This window comes from Podarcis cretensis, assembly GCF_951804945.1.
Source record: "Podarcis cretensis genome assembly, chromosome: 4".
Classification (NCBI taxonomy): domain Eukaryota; kingdom Metazoa; phylum Chordata; class Lepidosauria; order Squamata; family Lacertidae; genus Podarcis; species Podarcis cretensis.
Genome location: NC_137173.1, coordinates 48,945,906 through 48,969,469, shown reverse-complemented (window position 1 = coordinate 48,969,469; position 23,564 = coordinate 48,945,906). Strand labels below are relative to the sequence as shown.

Below are 23,564 nucleotides of genomic sequence, written 5' to 3'. Positions count from 1 at the left end.
TCTAGAAACACAGACCGATTTGCTTGCACGCTAATAATCTGCCAGAAATCAATACATTAGGCTTTGCAGGGTTTAAATATATATATATATATATATATATATATATATATATATATATATATAATTTGTAATTAGCAGTGTCTTAAAAATATTTATAATGAAGCCATGAGCCTGATAGTGACTGACTGAGGGGGGAAATAATTAAAAAGAAGCTGTGCTTCAGATCAAATTCTGTTCAATCAGTTGTTGTCTGTAGCTTCTTATTTTTATTGCAGGTGCTATGCACTCCATTGAAAACTTTTATGAAGACTGTAGTTTACTATAGGTAAAAGGTAAAGGTACCCCTGCCCGTACGGGCCAGTCTTGACAGACTCTAGGGTTGTGCGCTCATCTCACTCTAGGGGCCGGGAGCCAGCACTGTCCGCAGACACTTCCGGGTCACGTGGCCAGTGTGACAAAGCTGCTCTGGCGAACCGGCACCAGAGCAGCACACGGAAACGCCGTTTACCTTCCCACTATAAAGCGGTACCTATTTATCTACTTGCACTTAAGGGTGCTTTCGAACTGCTAGGTGGGCAGGAGCTGGGACCGAACGACGGGAGCTCACCCCGCTGCGGGGATTCGAACCGCCGACCATGCGATCGGCAAGTCCTAGGCACTGAGGTTTTACCCACAGCGCCACCCGCGTTTACTATAGTTATTGTTTAACTACCATAGAGATCAAAGTAGGGGGTCTGTGGCTTGGATTTGAAAAATAGGGAGTCCTCAGTAATTAGCTAATTGGGAACCACTGTTCTGGTGCATTTTGACCATATATTACATGTTCTGCTGGACCTTAATAGCTTGTTCACTTTAAAAATGGCTCCAGTTCTTTACAAATAGTCCATAATTGCATAGAATGTAGACTGAAAGTAGCTAACATGTTGCTATCCAAATGTTATTGGACTGCAACTCCCATTGTACCTTATCATTGTCCAGAATAACTAAGGCTGATGGGAGTTGGAGTTCAACAATATCTGAAGGACACTACATTGGCTACCCCTGGTGTCGACAATATTTTAACAGGGTGACATTCCAAACAGGGTGACATTCCAAACACCAGCACCAGCACCCTGAAGTCACTTAAATGCTATTGTCCTGCAATAGGTAACTCGCATAGGACTTCTTTTGGTCTGGTTTAGTTTGGACCAGTAGCTTATCAAGTGCCCTTGAGAACTTTATAGTAAGCTAACCCCTTGCTGTGGTTGTCTGTGTTCATGCACTGCATTTCTCATTTCTGACCATGTCCCAACACATATTCAGAACATGAGGAGGGCAAAGCAACAGTTGAAGCAGTTCTGATAAAGCTGTTCTTCTGGGGTATGACATCTGTGTGAAACTAATTTACATTGTAAAGCAAAATAGTCTTTGATTTTTATACCTCACAGAAAGAAAGTCATTGTCTCGTTAATTTAACATGTCTCATTTCTTCTGAGACAAAGAACTAAAGCACTTGGCAATTCCCTAGCCACTAAAGGATAACATAATAATGTTATCTACCTTTGCAGCATTAATTCATAGTTTAAAGTTTAAACTGAAGACAAGGAAATACAATTTCAGTCTTGTTTTTCTTCTGAAAGAAACATTCTGTCATAACTGCCTGCCTCTAAGCTCTTGGTAATGTGAGTTATTTAAAACAAAAAAGCATTAATGCAGGAGGTGTTACGTTATCTTAGTAATTTCTTTTATTTTCCTTTTATTTTCCAGCAAGTGTTAAAATATAAGCCAGGCTTACTTCTTGTGTTGAGGTGATAGCCTCAGTGATGGGCAGTTAAGATAAATGAAGCAAAGGGACTATGTGAGAGATGGCAAGATGGGCTAGAGAAAAACTCAGAGCAATGTTTGAGAGCAAAGTTTGATTTCTGTTTGAATCCAAGGCTGTGGCTATGGGAGATCAATACCTTTTTGGGGTGTTGATGCTACAAACACATCCATCGTAGGCTCAGGTTATATATGGGTGTAAATAAACCATATATCATGAAGACACCACCTTCTCCTCTGTGCCTTGTTCCCAAAAGAAATATGAACCTCGGGTGAGCACATGGAACCCCTGAAATCTCATATTGCTCAGAGATTGGGGTAGCATGAAACAATAAAAAACTCTACCTCCAGTCAATACAATGAATTACCTTATCAACCTGTTATCCTGATCCTGTGGATAAGTATGCAGAAGTGGAAACAGCCACCTTTTCTGAGCCAAAATAAGCTCTTTCAAAAGCCCAGTACCTTCGTTAAAAAGAAATGTGTGATGCTGTGATTGTGCTACCTGGAATGGCATCCTACCTGGCCCAATGCCCTCATGGGATGTCTGCTGCTAGTGGCTATTTCCAACAGAGTGACTCTGTGCCACCCTGTAGTGCCAGTGTGACTGGCTGCACACTAACGCCAGTGTGACTGGCTGCACACTGACGCAGCGAGGGCAGACATGTTAATGTTGCATGATTCTTGTGGTGGTTGTGCTCCCAGGATGAGCACTTAAACAGAGTGGATCTTGGGGCCAGTTTTTATCTGCAATTTCCAATGTACTTTTATAGCTGCCTAAGAAATAATGACTGATTGTGATAGGGTGTCACTTTTATGAAGTGCATATCAGTAAAAAGAGGACAGGAAGAAACCGATCGCCAGAGAAGTGCTGAAATATTTCCATTCTTAGAAGACTTGTGCACTTAACTGAGCTATGTTGATGATCGGACAAGATTTTTACACAAACGCATGTGAACTAGTGATGTCTTGTTTCACTGGCAAAAGCGGTAGGATTCTGCTCTTTGTACTGTTAAACTAGCTGAAGTCAGGATAAGAAATTAGGAGATCTGAAACTTCAATAAATCTGAAAATTATTCATTAAACTTCATAGGGATTTTGTTTTTATTTGATTTCTGGTATGCATAACTGTCATAGACATAGGAAGCTGCATAACAGCACAATATTGTCTACACTGACTGGCAGCAGTTCACCAGGGTTTCAGACAGAAGTCTTTCCTGCCCTATGTGGAACTGGAAACACTGGAAGCTGAACTTAGGACCTTCTACATGTAAAGTTTGTGCTTTACAACTGAGCTGCAGCCCTTTCTGTCATATTTAACATGCATATTTTCCATCACCAATAGGTCTAGAAACTTTGTTTTAAAGAAAGGTGGCATCCTCAGAATAATAATAATAATAATAATAATAATAATAATAATAATAAATTTTATTTATATCCCGCCCTCCCCAGCCGAAGCCGGACTCAGGGCGGCTAACAATAATCAAGTAATCAAACAATCAAATAATCACACATTCTAAAAATATTTCATTATAAAAATTAATTAAAATCAAATTAATGGCAACCGATTAAGCAAAATTCTGTGCAGGTTGCCAGAGGAGGGAGTCAGGCTGCGCCCTGACCAAAGGCCTGGTGGAACAACTCTGTCTTGCAGGCCCTGCGGAAAGATGTCAGGTCCCGCAGGGCCCTAGTCTCTTGTGACAGAGCGTTCCACCAGATTGGAGCCGCAGCCGAGAAGGCCCTGGCTCTAGTTGAGGCCAGCCTAACCTCTCTGAGGCCTGGGACCTTGAGGATGTTATTATTTGCAGACCGTAGGTTTCTCTGTGGGGCATACCAGGAGAGGCGGTCCCGTAGGTATGAGGGTCCTAGGCCGTATAGGGCTTTAAAGGTTAAAACCAGAATTCTTACAGAACCAATGATCTTAACCCCACCTTCCTTTTTGCTCCATGACTCTGGTTTGGCTGGAAATACCCTACAACCTAAGTCCAGATAATTATTATTATTATTATATATATATATATATATATATATATATATATATATGCTACTTTTTTCTTCCAAGGAACCTATGGTGGATGATATATGTGGTTCTCCTGCTGCCCTTTTCTTCCTTACAACAACCTTAAAACAAAAATACCAGCAGTAATTTGATACTCTGGTAAAGTGATGAGTGATGACTCTACATTGCTTTTTTTTTTTGCAGTGATTACAATAATTTTCAGATTAACTCATTGTTATGGACAGTTACGATTATGCTAGTTGCTTTAAAACAAACAAGCCCTCTGAAATTTGGCATTTCAGTGGTTTATTTTTACTTTAAGATGAACCACCAGGCACTGGCAGGAAGAGTAAACAAAGTAAAGAACAAATTTATTTATAGCTATCAAAGATGTTGTTGGTGGTGATATTTTACAGAACAGAAAAATCCAAAAGCACTCTGGTACATACATTCCTTGGAAGCATTTGCCAACTTGCCTTTCTCATTCAGAAGTGCAATGGTACTCCCTAGTGGAAGACCTCAGGAACTACTATTTCTCATTCATTAGTTAAGAAACAGTTGGAAATACACTATGCAAACTTTTTGCTTCCAAGAACATGGGAGATTATCATTGGAGAATGACACAGGTTGGATCTGGACCACAAATAATTTACACAGATAGGTGTGCAAGACAATAAGAGGGCTAGTACATTTTAGGAAATTGCTTGAAAGATGGAGTGCTCTCTATCAATGCCACTTGTGCTAGCAAAGCTGTAGATCTGAGAAACTGGGTGCTTCTCTATTTTCAAAATGAAAACAATCATTGCTTTGCTGTTCCTGTACACTTTGATGCAACCTGAGATCTTCTACACTTGGCACAAAGGAACATAATTGCTCTGTAAAGAGCTTCCTGGATCACCATCTTAAGCCTGGGCACATTACAGACATGTCTCTACCATTCCCTTTACAAACAGCACCTTTAATATTCTCTTTCCCAATTGTTGCTCCACTGACTCACACCATCTTTTTCTTTAGCACCCAGCCTGAGAAAGTTCTGTGGAACATGAAAGTTACCCCGTTGTTTTGTGACATTCACTTGACCCTCCTCATTAAGGCATCACTGTACTTTCTCCTGTTTCCATTCCTTTCCTCACAGACCAACATGGCTGTCTGCATTTTTAATCTCTGAAGCATAGCTGATGACACAAAGTGTTATCATGGAAACCCATGATCAACTAACTGGGATAAACTAGTCAACCCCTATGCAGAAGCTCATGTGTAAAATCAAAAGGGAGAGCTAAATTATTTGTTCCCAGCCCCAAATCATGAAGAGCTTGAACAGGGGAGCATCCTGTACTTATGAAGGTTTCCCCCATGATTCAAGACCCCCTTTTATTCAGGGTTCTGAAGCTCTCTGAACCCTGATCCCTCTTATACAGGACGCCTCCACAGATACACAAGTTTCCTCACAGCAGCTGAAAATTCCTGAAGGGAACAGAGGAGTGGATCTGGGTGATAGAGCTAAACCATACAGGCCTGTTCTACCTGTATTTCTCTTCAGGCCATAGCACCTGACGGAACCTTAAACCATGCAGGGAGAACTTGTGGGTATAGAAGGCTCCCAGCAATGCTTCTCCTCTTCTCACATCCTAACCTTGGTTATTCCAACAGCCTCTCTCTTCTAAGAATATCTCAGGCCTGCAGATTATATATCTGCAGTTCTATCTACTAAAAACCCACTGCATCTCCAGTTCCCATTGTCATAGATACATAGAATTACAGAAAGGTAGAGTTTGAAGGGGCACCAAGGGTCATCTAGTCCAACCCCCTGGAATGCCGATATCTCAGCATGCGGTCCATCCAATTTGAAATCATACTTAGCTTTGCAAATGTGCTAGCAGTTTTATTGCTGCGCAAATCTTACTGTTTTTACATTCTTAATCAAAGTTAGCAGGAAATCCTTATCAGTTTTTATCACATTTCAAAAACTAATGTGCCAATCTTACTGTTTTTGCATTCTTAATCAAAGTTGGCAGGAAATCCTTATCAGTTTTTATCACATTTCAAAAACTAATGTAGAAACAACTTAATGTCTTCATCTGCATTTTATGCTGGCCATAAATGGATTTCATTGTTGCCTGTCTGCAATGAAGTGTTGTTAAAAGTCAGTGTAGAGGTTAACTTTTGCATTTTAAAAGGTAAAAGAATAGTGGACCAGGATTTATTTTTTTTGAGAAGGAAAAGTATATTGCATGTTTTCCCTAAATTAACACTGTGGCTATTCGGCTATAAGTGGGAATTATAGGAATTTGCTTTATATTGAGTCAGACCATTGACTCACCTTGATTGAATCTGCAACCTTCTGTATGCAAAGCAGATTTCTCCCACTGAGTCACAGTGCCCCCCATACCAATAATCTGTATGACCTGGACATCAGGATATTACCTAGCTTTCAGGAGATCATAATTATATCTATCCATTCTTCCATTCTTGGGCAAGGTGATTGAGTGAGTGGTTGCTGAACAACTCCAGGCACGCCTGGAAGAAGCGGACCATTTGGATCCCTTCCAGTCGGGATTCAGGCCTCATCATGGGACTGAAACTGCCTTGGTTGAGCTGGCTGATGAACTCCGGAGGGCTAGGGACAAAGGTGAGAGCTGTTTCCTAGTTCAGCTGAATCTCCCAGCTGCTTTTTACACCATCAACCATAACATCCTTCTGGGCCGTCTAGAGGGGCTGGGAGCTGGGGGCACTGTTATACAGTGGTTCCGCTCCTTCCTCCTGGGCCGTGTTCAGAAAGTGGTGGTGGGGGATGAGTGTTGAGACCCCTGGGCTCTCACTTGTGAGGTGCCTCAGGGTTCTGTCCTCTCCCCCATGCTCTTCAACATCTACATGCAGCTGCTGGGAGAGATCATCAGGGGGTTTGGGCTGGGTGTTCATCAGTATGAGGATGAGCTCTACCTCTCTTACAAATCAGAACCAGTGAAGGCGGTGAAGGTCCTGTGTGAGTGTCTGGAGACGGTTGGAGGATGGATGGTGGCTAACAGATTGAGGTGGAATCCTGACAAGACAGAAGTACTGTTTTGGGGGGACAGGAGGCACGCAGGTGTGGAGGACTCCCTGGTCCTGAATGGGGTAGCTGTGCCCCTGAAGGACCAGGTGCACAGCCTGGGAGTCATTCTGGACTCACTGCTGTCCATGGAGGCGCACATCAATTCTGTGTCCAGGGCAGCTGTTTATCAGCTCCATCTGGTACGCAGGCTGAGACCCTACTTGCCCGCAGACTGTCTCACCAGAATGGTGCATGCTCTAGTTATCTCTCGCTTGAACTACTGCAATGCGCTCTACGTGGGGCTACCTTTTAAGGTGACCCGGAAACTAAAACTAATCCAGAATGCGGCAGCTAGACTGGTGACTGGGAGCAGCCGCCGAGACCATATAACACCGGTCTTGAAAGACCTACACTGGCTCCCAGTACGTTTCCGAGCACAATTCAAAGTGTTGGTACTGACCTTTAAAGCCTTAAACAGCCTTGGCCCAGTATACCTGAAGGAGCATCTCTACCCCCATCGGTCTGCCCGGACACTGAGGTCCAGCACTGAGGGCCTTCTGGTGGTTCCCTCACTGCAAGAAGCCAAGTTCCAGGGAACCAGGCAGAGGGCCTTCTCGGTAGTGGCACCCGCCCTGTGGAACACCCTCCCACCAGATGTCAAAGAGAAAAATAACTACCAAACTTTTAGAAGACATCTGAAGGCAGCCATGTTTAGGGAAGCTTTTAATGTTTAATAGGTTATTGTATTTTAGTGTTTTGTTGGAAGCCGCCCAGAGTGGCTGAGGAAACCCAGCCAGATGGGCGGGGTATAAATAAGAAATTATTATTATTATTATTATTATTATTATTATTATTATTATTATTATATCCCAGCCACTACTTATCTTTCATGTGTGTGAAGAAACTTTGTATTTCCCCATCAGTTTTCACGTGATACCAAATTTGTTTTTCATATAATACATTTTTTTAAATCACCAAAGATTTTTCAAAATAACAGGTAGTAATGTATTGTGTACACGATTTCGAGCATATTTTATTATTTCTAGTGGCCTCAGAAGGTGATACTAATGTATCTTGCCAAACATGACCTCATTCCTTCTGAGGAGCTTGGAGTCTTAATTCCCACCTGTCATTTTTCATATTCCTATAGCCACTCTTTGCAAAGCTTGCATCACCTTGGAGAAACAATGCTATTACACACACCCTCACACCAAACACACACACAAACACACACACACACCTCTTAAACATATCTATTACCTTGTACTAGCTCTCTGCAATGTTTATGATGTATATGCTTTAAAGGTGCTCGTTTTTAATCTATATCTTGATCAGTGTTATGTCTACTTGCTTTTAAAGTTTGTTTGTATATGAATATTTTGTGTGGTTTTATGTAAACCACTCATAGGGCAATCCATACTCAAGATCCACCAGGGTGAGAGTTTGGACTGGATGGATCTTGGGCTTTCCCAGCTGAGACTGGGTTCAGCAGGTATCAGGTCCTTCACCTTGGCTGAGCCAAAGATATGCCAGCATAAAACACCCCTACTCACTGGGGGCTCAGAAAGGTTTATGCCAGTGCAAGTCCCTCCACTCCAAGTGACAGAACAAGGAGAGGCTTGCACTTATTCCAAACCCCTTTCAACTCATGTTATGTGACCTAGGAACCTAGTGGAGCTTAAATGGCAAAAGGAGTAGTATAAAACAAATTCCTCCTAAACTGGGTTTGACATAAGGGTACAGTCGTACCTTGGTTTTTGAACAGCTTAGTTCATGAACAACTTGGAACTCGAACGTCACAAACCCAGAAGTAGGTGTTCTGGTTTGCAAACTTTGCCTCAGAAGCTGAACTTCCAAAGTGGTTTCCATGGCTTCTGATTGGCTGCAGCCAATAGAAAGCCGCACCTTGGTTTCCAAACGTTTCGGAAGTCAAATGGAATTCCGGAATGCATTCTGTTTGAAAACCAAAGTACGACTGTAATTTAAGATGGCATTGTCTCTCTGTAGTTAGGATTGCTCTGTTATCGGTTTGTGTTGGTTAAGAGGTACATAAATCTTGTTAAATAAGTTCAAGTACTAAAGAATCCTCTTTAGTAGCTCCTTGTTCAGCACCATAAATATAAGGAGAGAGCAAAATTCTGTTTCTGTAACTTTTGTTGGGAGTGGTGGGGTGGGGGGAATAAGTCAACATGTCCTCTGTTTAAGGATGGGAAAAGCAGGGGTGGGATCTTTGCTTACTAGCGATGCTTCATTCCCCTTGCTCTCTGCCATCCCTAAATCTGCCATAGAATTTCATATGAGCGAACACACAGTCTGTCACTTACTAGGAAATCTGCCACCCTAGTTTTCATTACAATGCGACAGCCTGTTCTTCACTTGCAGGTTCTTTGCAAAATTAGTTTGGTTGTGAATTGGCTGCCAGATTAAACTGCTGTCTTGGTGGGTGTCTAATCCAAAGCAATCCGCTTTTCAGATCAACGTCTCACCTCCCATTTAATTTGCATAGCAAAGTGGTTCAAAAGTAATGCCACACTCTGCTCAGAAACTTCATTTTGACCTCCTCCCACTCGCAATCTTCCCTTTCCACCTGTTTCAAGTACGGAATTCATCATAAAGTTTAAATCAGTCTTTCCAGGAACTACAGTGCATATCTGGACCATTTCTGATATGACAAGTTCATGTTTGCTTCAACATCTGATTAAAAATGTAAAGGTAAAGGACTCCTGACAGTTAAGTCCAGTCACAGACAACTCTGGGGTTGCAGTGCTCATCTTGCTTTACAGGCCGAGGGAGCCGCAGTTTTTCCGGGTCATGTGGCCAGAATGACTAAGCCACGTCTGGCAAAATTAAAGCAGCGCATGGGAACGGTGTTTACCTTCCCACTGCAGCAGTACCTATTTATCTGCTTGCATTTTTGGCGTGCTTCGGAACTGCTAGGTTGGCAAGAGCTGGGACAGAGCAATGGGAGCTCACCCCGTTGCGGGGATTCGAACCGCCAACCTTCTGATCGGCAAGCACAAGAGGCTCAGTGGTTTAGACCACAGCGCCACCTGCATCAGCATCTAATTAGAGGTCTGCAAAGCAGCTTCTTACCTTCACAGTTGTTTTGCTACATCATTTAATGCGACTTAGTTCCCCCTTAAACAGAATACGAATAATCTTCCCTTTTAAATATACAAGGTGTGCATAATTTCTTTAATTAATTCAATAGCTGTTCTGAAATACATAAAACAACTTAAGGGGGATAGATCAATGTGTATCTCCGCCTCCCAATGATTAGAATGAGGCTCACAAGAAGAGACATTCAGCCTAACCATCTACAATTTGCTGCTACAAGCAGCTGAACTAAATGCTGATTCAGTGTATTGAAATGAATGGAACTAGATTAGGCTTGTTTGTCTGCGTACACAAAGACACAAACACAGTAACTCACCATATAACCATAAAGCATGGCCACAGTGTCATTTTACTGAATTCTGACTGTGATAGATGAATTCAGGAAGTTACCACAGCATTGAAGATGTTTTCCACAAGGCTTCAGAGGCCAGTTTCAAGGAAAAGAAAAACATTGGATTCCCATAGGGAGAGTGCTTTTGATTTCCATTCTACACCACATCATGACAACTGAGACACTGCATACCTTTGTGCATGGATCTCTTTGTTGTTGTTGCTGCAGCTCAGTTCCACTTAGATCAGAGAAGCAGGAAAAATAATTCTGTTCACCTCAGTAGAGACACAGGCACATTTTTATTATTTGCCTCTTTGCGCCCCACCCCCTTTATCAACAGACTTGCGGAAACATTAACGAACATTTAATTGTAATCCTAAATTACAAGCCTGCATTACTTAGCATTTGGCCTAATTTAATAAAAGGTTTTCTTCTAAATACCCATTGTAGCAGCTAGGAAATAAACGGAGGGTATGAGAAAAATACAGGGAATTAGGTTCTTCTTGGTTTTGATTGGTATCTAGTTGCTCTAAGCACTCATTTTATCTCATTACATTATTGGCTAAATACTATTAATGAGGTGATTATCCTGTATATCAGCACGGATCCCAGGGTATTAGCCATATGACACGCATTTGAGATTAATTAGGTTGTTCCAACTCAATATTTGGAATTCTATCTTTATACTTCTTAGTGAATTTGATAAGATGAATTATGTATGCTCTGCCACCTTGTTATACATTTGTTATCAGCTGTCAGTCTTCTTTGAGCCTGCCACCCCCTTCAGACACTAGTTCATGTCGTGGACTATTCACTAACATTATAACTACTTGGGCTCGGGGTATTTTTTTATTCTTCTTATAATAATTCCATGTCTCAGTTACCCTGAATAGACACTTAGGAAAGAATACTAGAACTCAGAAATTCACTTCACATAATGTTAAGCTACTTCTAACTGAAGAGCAAGTCAAAATGACAACCTAGACACACCCCAGTCAATTATCCAAAATCCCCAGTGTCCCCCCATGTCTTGTTTGAGTTGTTCCCAACACTTTCCATGCATGCAGATTACATTTCATGAGACAAACTCTTTAAATATTTACTTGTCAGCTCAGCCTAAAAGCAAAGGACGTTGCAAAAGTTCAGACAAATGAACCATATTCTGAATATCCCCATTTCATGACCTATGAAAACAGCGAGAAAAGTCATTTGCACACAAATGTAAACCTTAGTCATAGGCTGTGCTGAAAACAAATTGGATATGAGAGGCAAACTGTGATTTCTTTGGGTTAACACCATTTGCTAATATTTAAGAATGTAAAAGTATACCAATGATCTAGCCAGCTAAATATTCCATGTGACAGTAAACAAATGCCGCAGAGTGGCAAGCAGAGTGTGGGAGAAATCTCTCCTTTGGTTATTCCTCAGCATCTGACAATCAAAACAGCAGGTCAAAGGATCCGGGGGGGGGGGCACATTTATTACATTTTTATCCTAAGAGCTCAGCACAGCACCCCTGGTTGTTGCGAGGCAGCTAGGCTGAAAGACAGCAACCAGACCAAGGTCACCTAGCTTCTTGGCCATGTGGGCATCGGAACTTGGATTTCCCTGATTCTTTTCCAAAGATCTAATTACTGTACTGGATGGGCCTTTAACCACACCTTTTGATCCAGCTTATGCATTTTGGCCAAGCATGTACAGTCCCCTCCTTTCTACTGTGGACCTATATACTGTGGACCTTCTACTGGAGAGCCACATGTTTTGGAAGAAGCATATGCTTCTCCAAGTTTAAAAAGGAGGTTTAGATAGAGGTGCTGCTGGGGAAAAAAGAAGACGAGGAAATAGCTCCTTTGCAAAAGCAGCAATTTCCTTTAGCAGATAGCCTTCAAGCAGTTTCCACCTCAAAGCCTCATACTACTGTTAGAAATAGGCAGCTGGAGGCAGCTGACATGAATTAAAAAGAGTTAGTTCATGATAAATGTATGATGGGTCATGAACACACTGTGTCTTGGCTTTTAGGGTGGTGTTGTTTAGGGTGGCGCTGTGGTCTAAACCACTTAGCCTCTTGGGCTTGCCAATCAGAAGGTCGGTGGTTCAAATCCCTGTGATGGGTGAGCTCCTGTTGCTCTGTCCCAGCTTCTGCCAACCTAGCAGTTTGAAAGCATGCCAGTGCAAGTAGATAAATAGGTACCGCTGCGGCAGGAAGGTAAACGGCATTTCCATGCGCTCTGGTTTCCATCATGGTGTTCCCTTGTGCCAGAAGTTTAGTCATGATGGCCACATGACCAAGAATGCTATGGGCAGACAAACACTGGCTCCCTCAGCCTGGAAGCGAGATGAGCACCGTAACCCCATAGTCGCCTTTCACTGGTCTTAACCATCCAGGGGTCCTTTCCTTTACCTTCTTTTTTACCTCTTAATTAGCCACCCTTCCCTGCGACGGGGTGAGCTCCTGTTGCTCGGTCTCTGCTCCTGCCAACCTAGCAGTTTGAAAGCACGTCAAAGTGCAAGTAGATAAATAGGTACCACTCCAGCGGGAAGGTAAACGGCGTTTCCGTGCGCTGCTCTGGTTTGCCAGAAGTGGCTTAGTCATGCTGACCACATGACCTGGAAGCTGTACACCGGCTCCCTCGGCCAGTAAAGCGAGATGAGCACCGCAACCCCAGAGTCGTCTGCGACTGGACCTAACGGTCAGGGGTCCCTTTACCTTTTTTTTTACCTCTTAATTAGCCACCCTTCACCATAAGGTCCCAGAGTATGAAGAGTTAATTGCAATTTCAGCACCATTATCTGTGATCCAAATTGCTCCATGTTTTAGGTCTCTGAGTGATCTTTGTTGTAATTCTCCTCATTAACCATTTATTTTGACTCCTTTAGTTTTCACATTCCCTCCATCCTCTCCAGACTACAACAGCCACCCACAATACTCTTGAGTCAGAGCTGTTCAATTACCTCCAAGAGATCTGTTTCCAAACAAGAGGTTTAAGGATTGCAGACTTCCTGAATAAGCACATTTTCTGTGGGTGAGTCAGCCAGCCCACAGAAAGAGATAATACCTGGTAATAAACTACTGCTTTCTGCCTGAAAGAGCAACACACACCGTTTGCAGGAAGAAAGAGCAACTACCAGTTGTTGTTTTTAACAGAATGAAAGAATGTTGTCTTAGCTGACCTGCTTGTGTCGCAATCTACTTCAGGAAATCTGAGTTTGAGCAATAAAAGCAATTATCCCAAAATAATTTTTAAGCTACGAGTATCATTTTCAATACTTTGTACATGGCATCAAATATTCAATTATACTTTACATAATATAACATTAGATCGAAATCTCCTGCTTCTTCATCAAGTCATACAAAACTACCTCTTTATTTGTTATTCAGAACGAACATTATGGCCAGCAAGGTACTTCTTGTTCCACACAGCAGGCTTCACATACCAAGAACTTCTTGTTTATTTCTAATCTCTTCCCAACACAGAGCTTCAAGGGAAGTATTGCACAGGTTGCCAATCCTCCTCCTCCCTTCATTAATCACCTGGATTTAAATTAAACATGAATCAACCTAACAATGTTGCAAAGTGGCAACACCTCAGTGTCCCTACTGGTACTGAAGGATGGGAGAGAATGGTGAGGTACCTTATGAACTTAAATAGAAGCATCCCCCCCAGCATTCGATGGAAAGGTCATGCTAAAATTAGTTTATATCGGCTCAGGGTCTGGAATATTACTACTACAGTAAAATAAAATGCTTCAAATCTCAGTATGATGGAAGATAGAAGTGTTGAAGAGGCACTGAAAAGGAGTTCATTTTCAGTTTCCTAGCACATCTTTCAAGTTCCAAGGTCTAGCAGCAGATAACATCACATTGTTATGTGAACTATAGAAAATGTATACAGTGGCAACCAAATTGCTAAAAGCGTAATCTGAGACTCCATATGAAGCTGCCTTGTATCGATTTGGACACTGGTCCCTACAAGACGATGACTGGCAGTCATTTTCCTGGGTTTCAGACAGGAATCTCAGGCAGCCCTATCTGGGGCTACCAAGGAATGAACCCAAGACCTTCTACGTACAAGCCAGAGATACTCTACCACTGAGATGTGGTCCTTCAGTTTGTTATTATTTACAGAAGATATTTAAAAGAACAGAATTTGTTTATTTTAATCTTATTTTATTTATTTTAATTTTTAATAAAAAATGTTTCTAGCCTGCCTTTCTTCACACAGTGAAACTATGGCAAGGTAAAAGAAATTAAAGCGAAAAAAATATCAATTACAAATCATCAAACAAACAATAAAACAGAAACTGATAAAAAATTATGGCAAAGTCAGTAGTACCAGTAAACTAGTATCAGAATCCGACCAGGTCATTAACATCCCACAAAAAGGCCCGTTGGAATAAATTAATTTTAGATTTCATTATTTATTAATTAAATGTATCTGCCACTTTTTACCAAAAAAATAAATAAATAAGCCGAAAGGCAATTTAGATAAGACTGAACCAGCCCCTAAAAGCTAACACAGGCCAACATCTAGCACATAATGCTAATTTAAGTGGTGTTAAGTGCTAAGAAGCAGAAGCTTAATGCAAGACAGAAACTATAGTAGCGGGTCAGTCTAGGGATAGAGTGTCCACAGATCTACCCATCTAGATGAGTGTGCAAGGTACAAGGTGTGGTGGAAACATCTTTCAGGAACAAGTTCCCTCATGGATGAACTTCTGGGACTGCATGCCAATGGTGGGCAGGACCAGTACTAAAATGGGCAGGGCTACCATCTCTCTCTCTCCTCTATTCCCCCCCACACACCAATTCACACACATCCACACATCATGTGCCTCCGTTCCCCTCCATTCATATTCTCTTATACACACAAAGTATTGAAAACAGTATTAGGAGTCTTGCCAGACGGCAGTGTGATCTTTGTGGAGGAAGGAGGGGAGGACTAAGTCAGGGGTAGGCAACCTAAGGCCCATGGGCCACAAGTGGCCCACGGGGGTCATTTAACTGGCCCCCGAACTGAGTTGCCCGCTCGGCAAGTCCCCACACACTGCACTAAACCAGCACAGCGCAGGGACTCGCTTCCGCGGTGCCAGAAATTGCATCTGTGCAGACGCAGACGCCCGAAATTGCGGCCGCACACACGATCTGGCCCACGGAGGGATCTCCGCTGGAGTGAACTGACCCATACGAGATAAACCTTGCCGACCCCTGGACTAAGCCTTGCCTCTACAGCTGTAACCCTCCTAAATAGCCCTCTGGGAGGGCATTAGGCTTGGAAAAAATGCTTCTCTGTGGAAGTAAATGGGTGGCTTTTATATGTCTTGTAAGTCAGATGTTCTCCACTCCAGCCTATTCTTCCTGCATATAAATATCAGCCAATACAGAATTCTGTGGGCTCACCCTCCTGAGAAGGAAAGTTGGTGGTGAACATATTACTCAATTGCACTGGCTTCTTATTTGTTTCAAGACCCAAATCGAAGTGCTAGTAATGACAATATCTAAGAAGCAGTCAGCAGGTTCACTGCAAAAAAAATTTAAGAGCACAACACTTAAAATTACTGAACCACCATGCAAATCATAGAAATCAATGGCAATTACAATAGTTCCCAACTTCAATGGATAAACATGTGCTGTACATGTAAGGTATCATCATACAAAATTTTATTAAGTGTTACAAAGCACAAGTATTTTAAAAAGGTGTGTTTATGTTTAAAAAAATCAGAAGATTAAAAAAGGCAGCACCAAAATATACAGTATGGAAGGCACATGTTGCTTCAAACATACTAATTCATTGCTAAGTGTAATTTCATACAAATCTAAGCAAATAGATTGAATTAATTAAACACAAAAAATATGAGCTACATTGTTATCTGGGTTGATCTTCTGAATTTGCACGCAGATCCAGTGTTAACCTTCATATTTTCCCACATATTCATGTCTAGGACTATTACAATGGAAGAAATCTTTAAAGCAAAACATGTTGTAAACATTCAGCAGGCAAAATACTACCTGCAATATAAATTTAGTCTACATTACCATCTTGTCTGTAGATTCTAAAAGTTATGACAAAATACAGAGTACTTCATTTGTTCCGTAACTTGAAATTCATGACAAACAAGTTGTTTCTTCAAGTTTATACCACTGTTATGTCACCCATCCTGCATGCGTGGCCATACTATAAATAGAGAAAATATTATCAATCAATACAGAGCTCTAGTATATTCAAATATAAATAATCAATTTGAACTGGAATATAAAAAAATTAATCCAGACACCCCTGAGCTGTAAAATTGTCGTGGCTGGAAAACTGCAAGTCTAATTGAAATTGTAAAGTCAATGAAATTAAAATTGTATAAATGCTCCAGGATCCAAATTCTCCCCTCCAATAAAACCAGTTCTACGTATTCAAAAGGAATATTCATCAAGCTAAGTGGCTTAGGATTCTTTCTGTTGTATGTTTGTTTTATACAGAGTATCTCAAACCTAGTTCACAAACACAAGTGCTACTACTCTTTCCATCCCAGATTAGGAATATGTTATACATGAATTTTCTTTTTTACATATAATCAAATCATTCTGAACAAGATGGTGCACATTACAAAAGTAAGAAACACTGCAGAATCGCTTGTACTTCTGACTCCCAATTCTAAAGACTGAAGGAGCAGGTGGAAAGCAAGATGTAGAACTCAAGGTTACGAGTATGAGGCAGAATTCAAAAACACAAAACAATCAACATTTTTGACCCCCTACTTTTATTTTAATTTGTGTAGGTATCTTAGTTTGTTTCTGTAGTCAATTTGAAATAAACCTTTCCTTCTCTGTTGCATCTCCCTCCCAAATTTTCACTCCAAATTCTTATCAAGTTCTGCAAGCTGATGTTCCATTGACATTATTCGCATAACTGTCTCCAAGGCTGTTGCCTTCTTTTAATTCTTATTCATTCTGCTTTCATCTCTAGGTCTAGGTCTGTTATCATTTTAATGATCATTCTTTTTTTCTTTTTTCTTTTTTAAAAAAACTTTTTTAGAGGGGGGGAACCCAGAGGACTCAGTGTTATAAGCTTCAGACAGTCTTTTATTAAGCCTTAAAACCTTCTGAATTTTGCACAATTGTCTGGATCTAAGATTCCACTTGTGGGAGGGATGTATCCAGCTTAGCTAAAGAACAGAAGAATGACTATCCAGAAGATATTTTGCTGATTGTGCAAGCACTTGCAAAACTATTTGCACAAAATCATTTCCTATTTATGCCTAAATTCAATATTTGTAAATTTTATTTTATTTATATCTCACACCTTCAACACTGCAGTGCTCTCAAGAGTGGTTTACAGCTTAAATCCCTTGCATATATGCAAAGTGAGTCCTAGTCCCCGATTTAGGATTTAAAAAATAGGTATGTACTGTACTGACCTGAATGTAAAGTGCACCTTTTTGGACCAAATTATGTCACAAAAATTAGGGTGTGCATTAGATTTGATGGCGCCAGCTAATACTTTTTTGGTTTCAAGCATTTTTTGAAAACTGAGGTGTGCATTACGTTCACTGGTGCATTAGAACCACATAAATATGGTAGTTAATGAGAGCCCACTAACATAAAACTAATTTGCATGCTACAATGTCCCAGGTTTCAGTATGGGCAGGAACTCATTGACCTAGGGGTGAGCAGAATTTAGGCTTGTGGGATCTACTGGGGTTTTTTTCTTCTAAAATACCCAAATCCCTCAACCAGAGCCAGGTGCAAAAACAATGGTAATGGGGTAAACATAGAATGATAAATATTTAAGAAATAGATGCCAGTTAAGGGGAAAGGATTTTTTTTTACTTTGTACAGGAACAACATAGCATAAGAAACAATGGATATGCCGAAATGCCACAAATCTTTCCTTATTCCATTTATGAATCGCTTGCCATAAAGCATTTAAAAGCAATTTTAAAAAGAAAAACATCTACAATAAAAAGATGTATTTTAAAAAGTTCAAGTACAATACAGATAGTCATTTAAAATACTGGCTGGAAAAGGAAGGCCTTCAGCGGGAATAAAAAATATAAGAGAGAACCTCTGTCTGATACCTAACAGACTTTTAAAGGATATTAATGTTGCAAGCATTCATTAGAAGTACTGGAAGCAAATAAAGCAGAATGCCCTGGTTAGCTCAATTTAGGTCTACTAACAGACTACCTGTCACAAGGAATCTTAAACCAAGGGATTTTCTCCCTTATAAGCACATCATCACTGGAAACAAGGGAGAATTGATGTCTCAACTTTTTGTATGATTTGGCATGATCAGGGTGTACTATTTCTGCTCTAGAGAAGTGTTCTTTCCTGCTTCCAGAGTCTTCTCATCTGATGCATTAAGACCTGTCCCAGGAATTTATATCTCCCTAGAAGGGCAGTGAACCAAAAAAGATTTTTTCCAAGTGCCTTAGATAAGTTTGGTCTTTGATGAACTGACATGTTAGTGGCTTCTTCCTCTGACAGCTTTGCTATAAAAGGAATTTAACTTTGGGCTTTATAGCTATTGGTGTATCAGGAAAGTTTATATTAACACAGTGAGAACAACAGATCGGTTCATGCAAAAAAAAAGCAAATGTCCCTGACTTCACACAGTGGAATTTTAGGTGTTTGGTGAACAGTATGTTTGCAACTGAACTACTCATCTTTTCAATAATGGCAGGGTGAAATATCAGCCCCTTTAGTTCCATTATAGTGTGTGTGTGTGTGTGTGTGTGTGTGTGTGTACATACTCTCTCTCTCTCTCTGGGAACAGCTGCATGCCAAAACTCTTTCAAAATTCAATGCAGTGAAATAATTATGTTTTATAATATTTTATTAACCAAGGATGTTCTATATTCAAGATACAGAAATTCGCTATGTGGAATTGAAAGAAACTCCATAGGGATGAACAGGAAATGAAACTTAAATTGGTTTTATAGAACCAATGCAGTTTTTAAAAGAAAGATTATAAAGTATCATCACTCAGAGGAAGAAAATGCAAAGCTTTATCACCATGAAGGGGAATAAAACATTTTAGATAGTCTGTTACGCATTAACAAATCCAAGCCAAATGTTTCCTAAATCAAAACTTTTAACAGTGGTATAGGATGCTTCAAAAATGTGATATGCAATCACTAAAAGAAAAAAAAATCTCATAAAATTAATATACCACTTGATTGTAAGAAAGAAAGACCTCAAAATTGTTTACAAAAAGAGTAAAACAATGAAATTTATGCCACAAGGGTGAATTAATTATTTTTCTATCAATGCAGTTTTATTATTCAGGTATGGCAGTGTCAGCCTATTTAAAGGACAATATGCATTTGCAAAGCACCCCTCCTCCTCCACTTACTTAAAATGCTTTGCAAAATACTGAATAATGCTATAAGCAGCTGAGTTGGGAAATGGTTGGTGCATGTTGTATAGATAAACTCTTTTATGAGATTATGTAGTCTTTGAGTAGTCTTATACCAACCCCCCCACACACAAGGGAATTTTTTACACATTTACTAAAGTCAAAAGGAATCAAGACACTAGGGTCTACAAATGGGTCATGTCATCCATCTAAACGTTTCACCATTTTAAGACGATAAGCAGCATAAACTAAAAAGTATTTCTACTGTTTCTAACCAATATTAAGCAACATTTACTGCAACAATGAGGAACTGCTTACTTTACCACAGAGGTCAATATTTATGGTTTATATTTTATTTAGGCCACCCCATTCTAAAAGGAAGTACCTGTCTACGTGTGTGTGTGTGCCCTTTCTGGCATGGAGGCCACAGGATGCCCAGATGGGAATGGGGCCTTTGGTGTGAAAACAAAGTTCCCTGCCCCAGCCAGAATCCAGCCTTAGGGTTACCAGTGCATGAGCCACAGTGCTTAGGCTATGTTAAGAACCAGTGTAGACCAAGGTTAAATAAAACTTGCAGTTCAATGGGGGAAAGTATTAATCTATAGGCTGAGATCCAATATTTGTCACTCCATTCCCTGAAGCTTCTACTCCTATTCCCAGAGAGATGTTAAGTCCCACAGATATTTGTTGGCATCCGTCTGTCCCAGGAGACACTGGAGGACTGCTCCTTTGAACTGTTGGAAGGTTGCAGCGCCTGCTGTTGCTGTAGACAAAGATATGGGAGAGGCCTGTTTTGTTGCAGCTGGGGCAAATGAAGGCGCCCGGTTGTGCTGCTGCAGATGAATCATGGTGTTTCTTCTCTCTGTGCTCCCCCAGCAGTCGTTCCTTCTCTGGTCACTGCTATTGATACGCAACCTGACTATGTCTCCAGGCACTGTGGTTGTCTGCACACGGCAGGGTTGATGTTGCCAGTCTTCACATCACATTTGCAGACATCTTCATAATGCAGTAGGTCTGCCAATGAACCTGGTGCCCTAAGCCCCATAGAGCACATCCTTGGGGATCCTGCCATCTTCCATTCTGTGGACATGACCAAGACAGCATAGGTGTCACTGAGAAAGGAGTGCAAACATGCTTGGAATGTGGGAGAGCACATATTTGTTTGAAACTCTGTACTGCCACGTGACACCCAAAATCTTCAGTCCATATGAAAGGCATGAGGCGTCGCTCCTGATGGTTTTAAGTTGCCCATGACTAACAAATTGCACTTCCTCTTTCGTTTGTTTTATTAAGAATATTGTATTACTGGAAATACTACAGTATGGATAGTTATAGAATTAGAGGTGATGGGAAAGGGCAATCTATTTACTACCAGAAAGCAGTAGCATCTAGCACAGAGAAAGCTGGCAGCTACAACACAGGCTCTCAACTATGTTCCTCAATTCACCAGCTGTGCCCAGAGATGTCAGCTTGCTTCAGCCTCAAAAGTAATCATTCACTAGTCCAAAGCCTTGCATAGCTTTTGTATGATTCAGTATAGTGAATTAGATAAAAGTAACAGAAAAAGGTATAAGCAGAAAGGGAATGAAAGTCCTAAATTGATTTATCAAGCGTCACACCTTTGACAACAAACGAATTCTACTCTTCATATTTTCAGAGTAAGAGTGGGATATCATTTATTATTAGAGCTGCATTATACTACAGGACCAGTAGTATAACAATTATGGTATTCTCAAGTTTTGATTTCTGAGCATCATTAACTATCCTTTGCAAGCTTTGAGGGCAAGCCTTTCTGGGCTTTGTGAATTTTTATCTCAACCCATAATCTTAAAATTGGCTTCAGAAGTTATGACAACATGTTTTTCTTTAAATCAAAAGTAGAACTTTTGCAATCATACCCCAAATGGGAAAACTACACAAATTTCTACACACAAAGAGAATTTTAAAAGTATGAGTTTAGAATTTGTATGCAGTCTGGGAACAGTACCCATAGCTTACAGCACAGTCTGGCATGAATAAAGTGCCTACAGTGGTGCCTCGCAAGACGAAAAGAATCCGTTCCGCGAGTCTCTTCGTCTAGCGGTTTTTTCGTCTTGCGAAGCAAGCCCATTGACGGCTTAGCGGATTAGCGCTATTAGCGACTTAGTGGCTTAGAAAAAGGGGGGAAAGGGGAAAAAAGTCGGAAAAACTCGCAAGACATTTTCGTCTTGTGAAGCCCATAGGGAAATTCATCTTGCGAAGCACCTCCAAAACGGAAAACCCTTTCGTCTAGCGGGTTTTTCGTCTTGCGAGGCATTCGTCTTGCGGGGCACCACTGTATTTTTATTTTTTTCCCTTCTCTCCTCCCTATAAATTCTAATTGTTGTTGATACGAAGTACCTTTTGCTTATGGTCGCCAATTTAACGTTAATAAACATTTCATATCTGTAGTATTTGTAATAATTGTTAACTTTGTGAATATATTCAGAAACGTTTATCTGGGTGTTTATTGTTTTATTTTTAACTTTAGGTAATTGTTGCTGTAATGTAAAGTGAATATGTATCTCATTGCAACAATGTTAAACAGATGAAAATGAATAACAACTATGTTACAAAAATATGAATGAGTTTAGGGTTTTCCCATGTTCTCTAGTTTTCCAAATCTCTGTAATACTGGTGGGAAAGTATCTTATTAGTTTCACCCCAATCTTAAACACTACAGGAACCCCTGTTGTGAACAAATATTTGTATTTTGCTTTTAGATAGTTACTGAAATTTTCCCTTAGGGGAGGCTCAGCCATTTTATACTACTAGCAAGTGGAATCTTTATGATTTAATACGTGGTTTTAGATTGTTATGTATAAATTTATTTTTATTGCATATGGATTTTTGTTTTTACATGTCTTTCCTACAAACACACTTGTTGGGAAGCAGTTTATAAATCCTGAAAGCAAATAATGTACTAAGCTCCTGTTATAACAATGAAAAGGGCTAGCTACTTTCAAGAATCCAGACTCTTATTTGTGGAAAACCTGGGAAAAAAATAAACTATCATGCCTGCTACCAATTTTTGAAAATCCTAAAGAGATTTAATGAAGGATTTATAAACAGCTTCTCAAGAAGTGCTTCCAAGTGCTTTGCACAACAGAAATGTAAAAAACCAAAATATAATTAAAATATATACACAATAACATCCAGACACTCCAGACTCTATTCTTGATAGACCTGCTCTTTCTATATAATGAAGGTACAGTATACAAAAAAAAAACACCTCAATAGTTTCAATGTTCACACACCTACTCATTCAATCATCTGTCTGACAACATACATTATACTGTAGTTAAAATATCTAAAATCCAATAATAAGCACAAGGCTGAACAGATATGCAATAACAAAGCCATTATTTTTTACAAGCCATCTTTATGTTTTCATAAAACATGTCGCCATCCTCTGGAAATACAAAGTTCATGTGATTTGCATTGTGTTAAAAATATTTTATGTGATTTTCCTTTTCATGAAAGGGAGAACATAAAACTTACTAAATATACAGAAAGCACACATCAACTAAGTATTGAGCATATTCAGGAATACAAATATGCAGGAGTATAAATACTTAAGATAAAAATACCCCAAGGTTGCTGGCCATACTGGGTGTGCAGTTATTACGATTTTCCCTTTTGGACTACGTGCTGATTGAAAGCTGAAGTTCCACACACAGCCAGGCATGATTGAAGCTTAATGTTGGCTGCTTTCATGTTGCGTCGAGTCCAAATTATGCTTAGGCACCTACTTGGGAAGTGTTAAGGTTTAATTCCATGTTTCACTGTCCCTTGGATGCAAAGGCAACTGCATTAGCACAGTAGAAAGTGTGCATCAATATAGCTGACAGCCACCCTAAACCCACAATTCCTTCTAGTTTGCTGTCTGATGTGTTAGAATACATTTGCAAAAAGGCTTGT

At 40.3% G+C, this 23,564-nt stretch overlaps 1 protein-coding gene across 1 annotated transcript in view; it reads right to left on the bottom strand.

Annotated features, from left to right (window-relative positions):
- Positions 1-15,920: 15,920 nt before the first annotated feature.
- Positions 15,921-23,564, bottom strand: part of CXADR (CXADR cell adhesion molecule) — a 32,405-nt gene continuing 24,761 nt past the window's right edge. Inside the window, exon 8 of the mRNA XM_079972081.1 lies at positions 15,921-16,451. Within this exon, the coding sequence (XP_079828207.1) occupies positions 16,410-16,451 (42 nt within the window). The 3' untranslated portion in view covers positions 15,921-16,409. The remainder of the gene's footprint in view (positions 16,452-23,564) is intronic.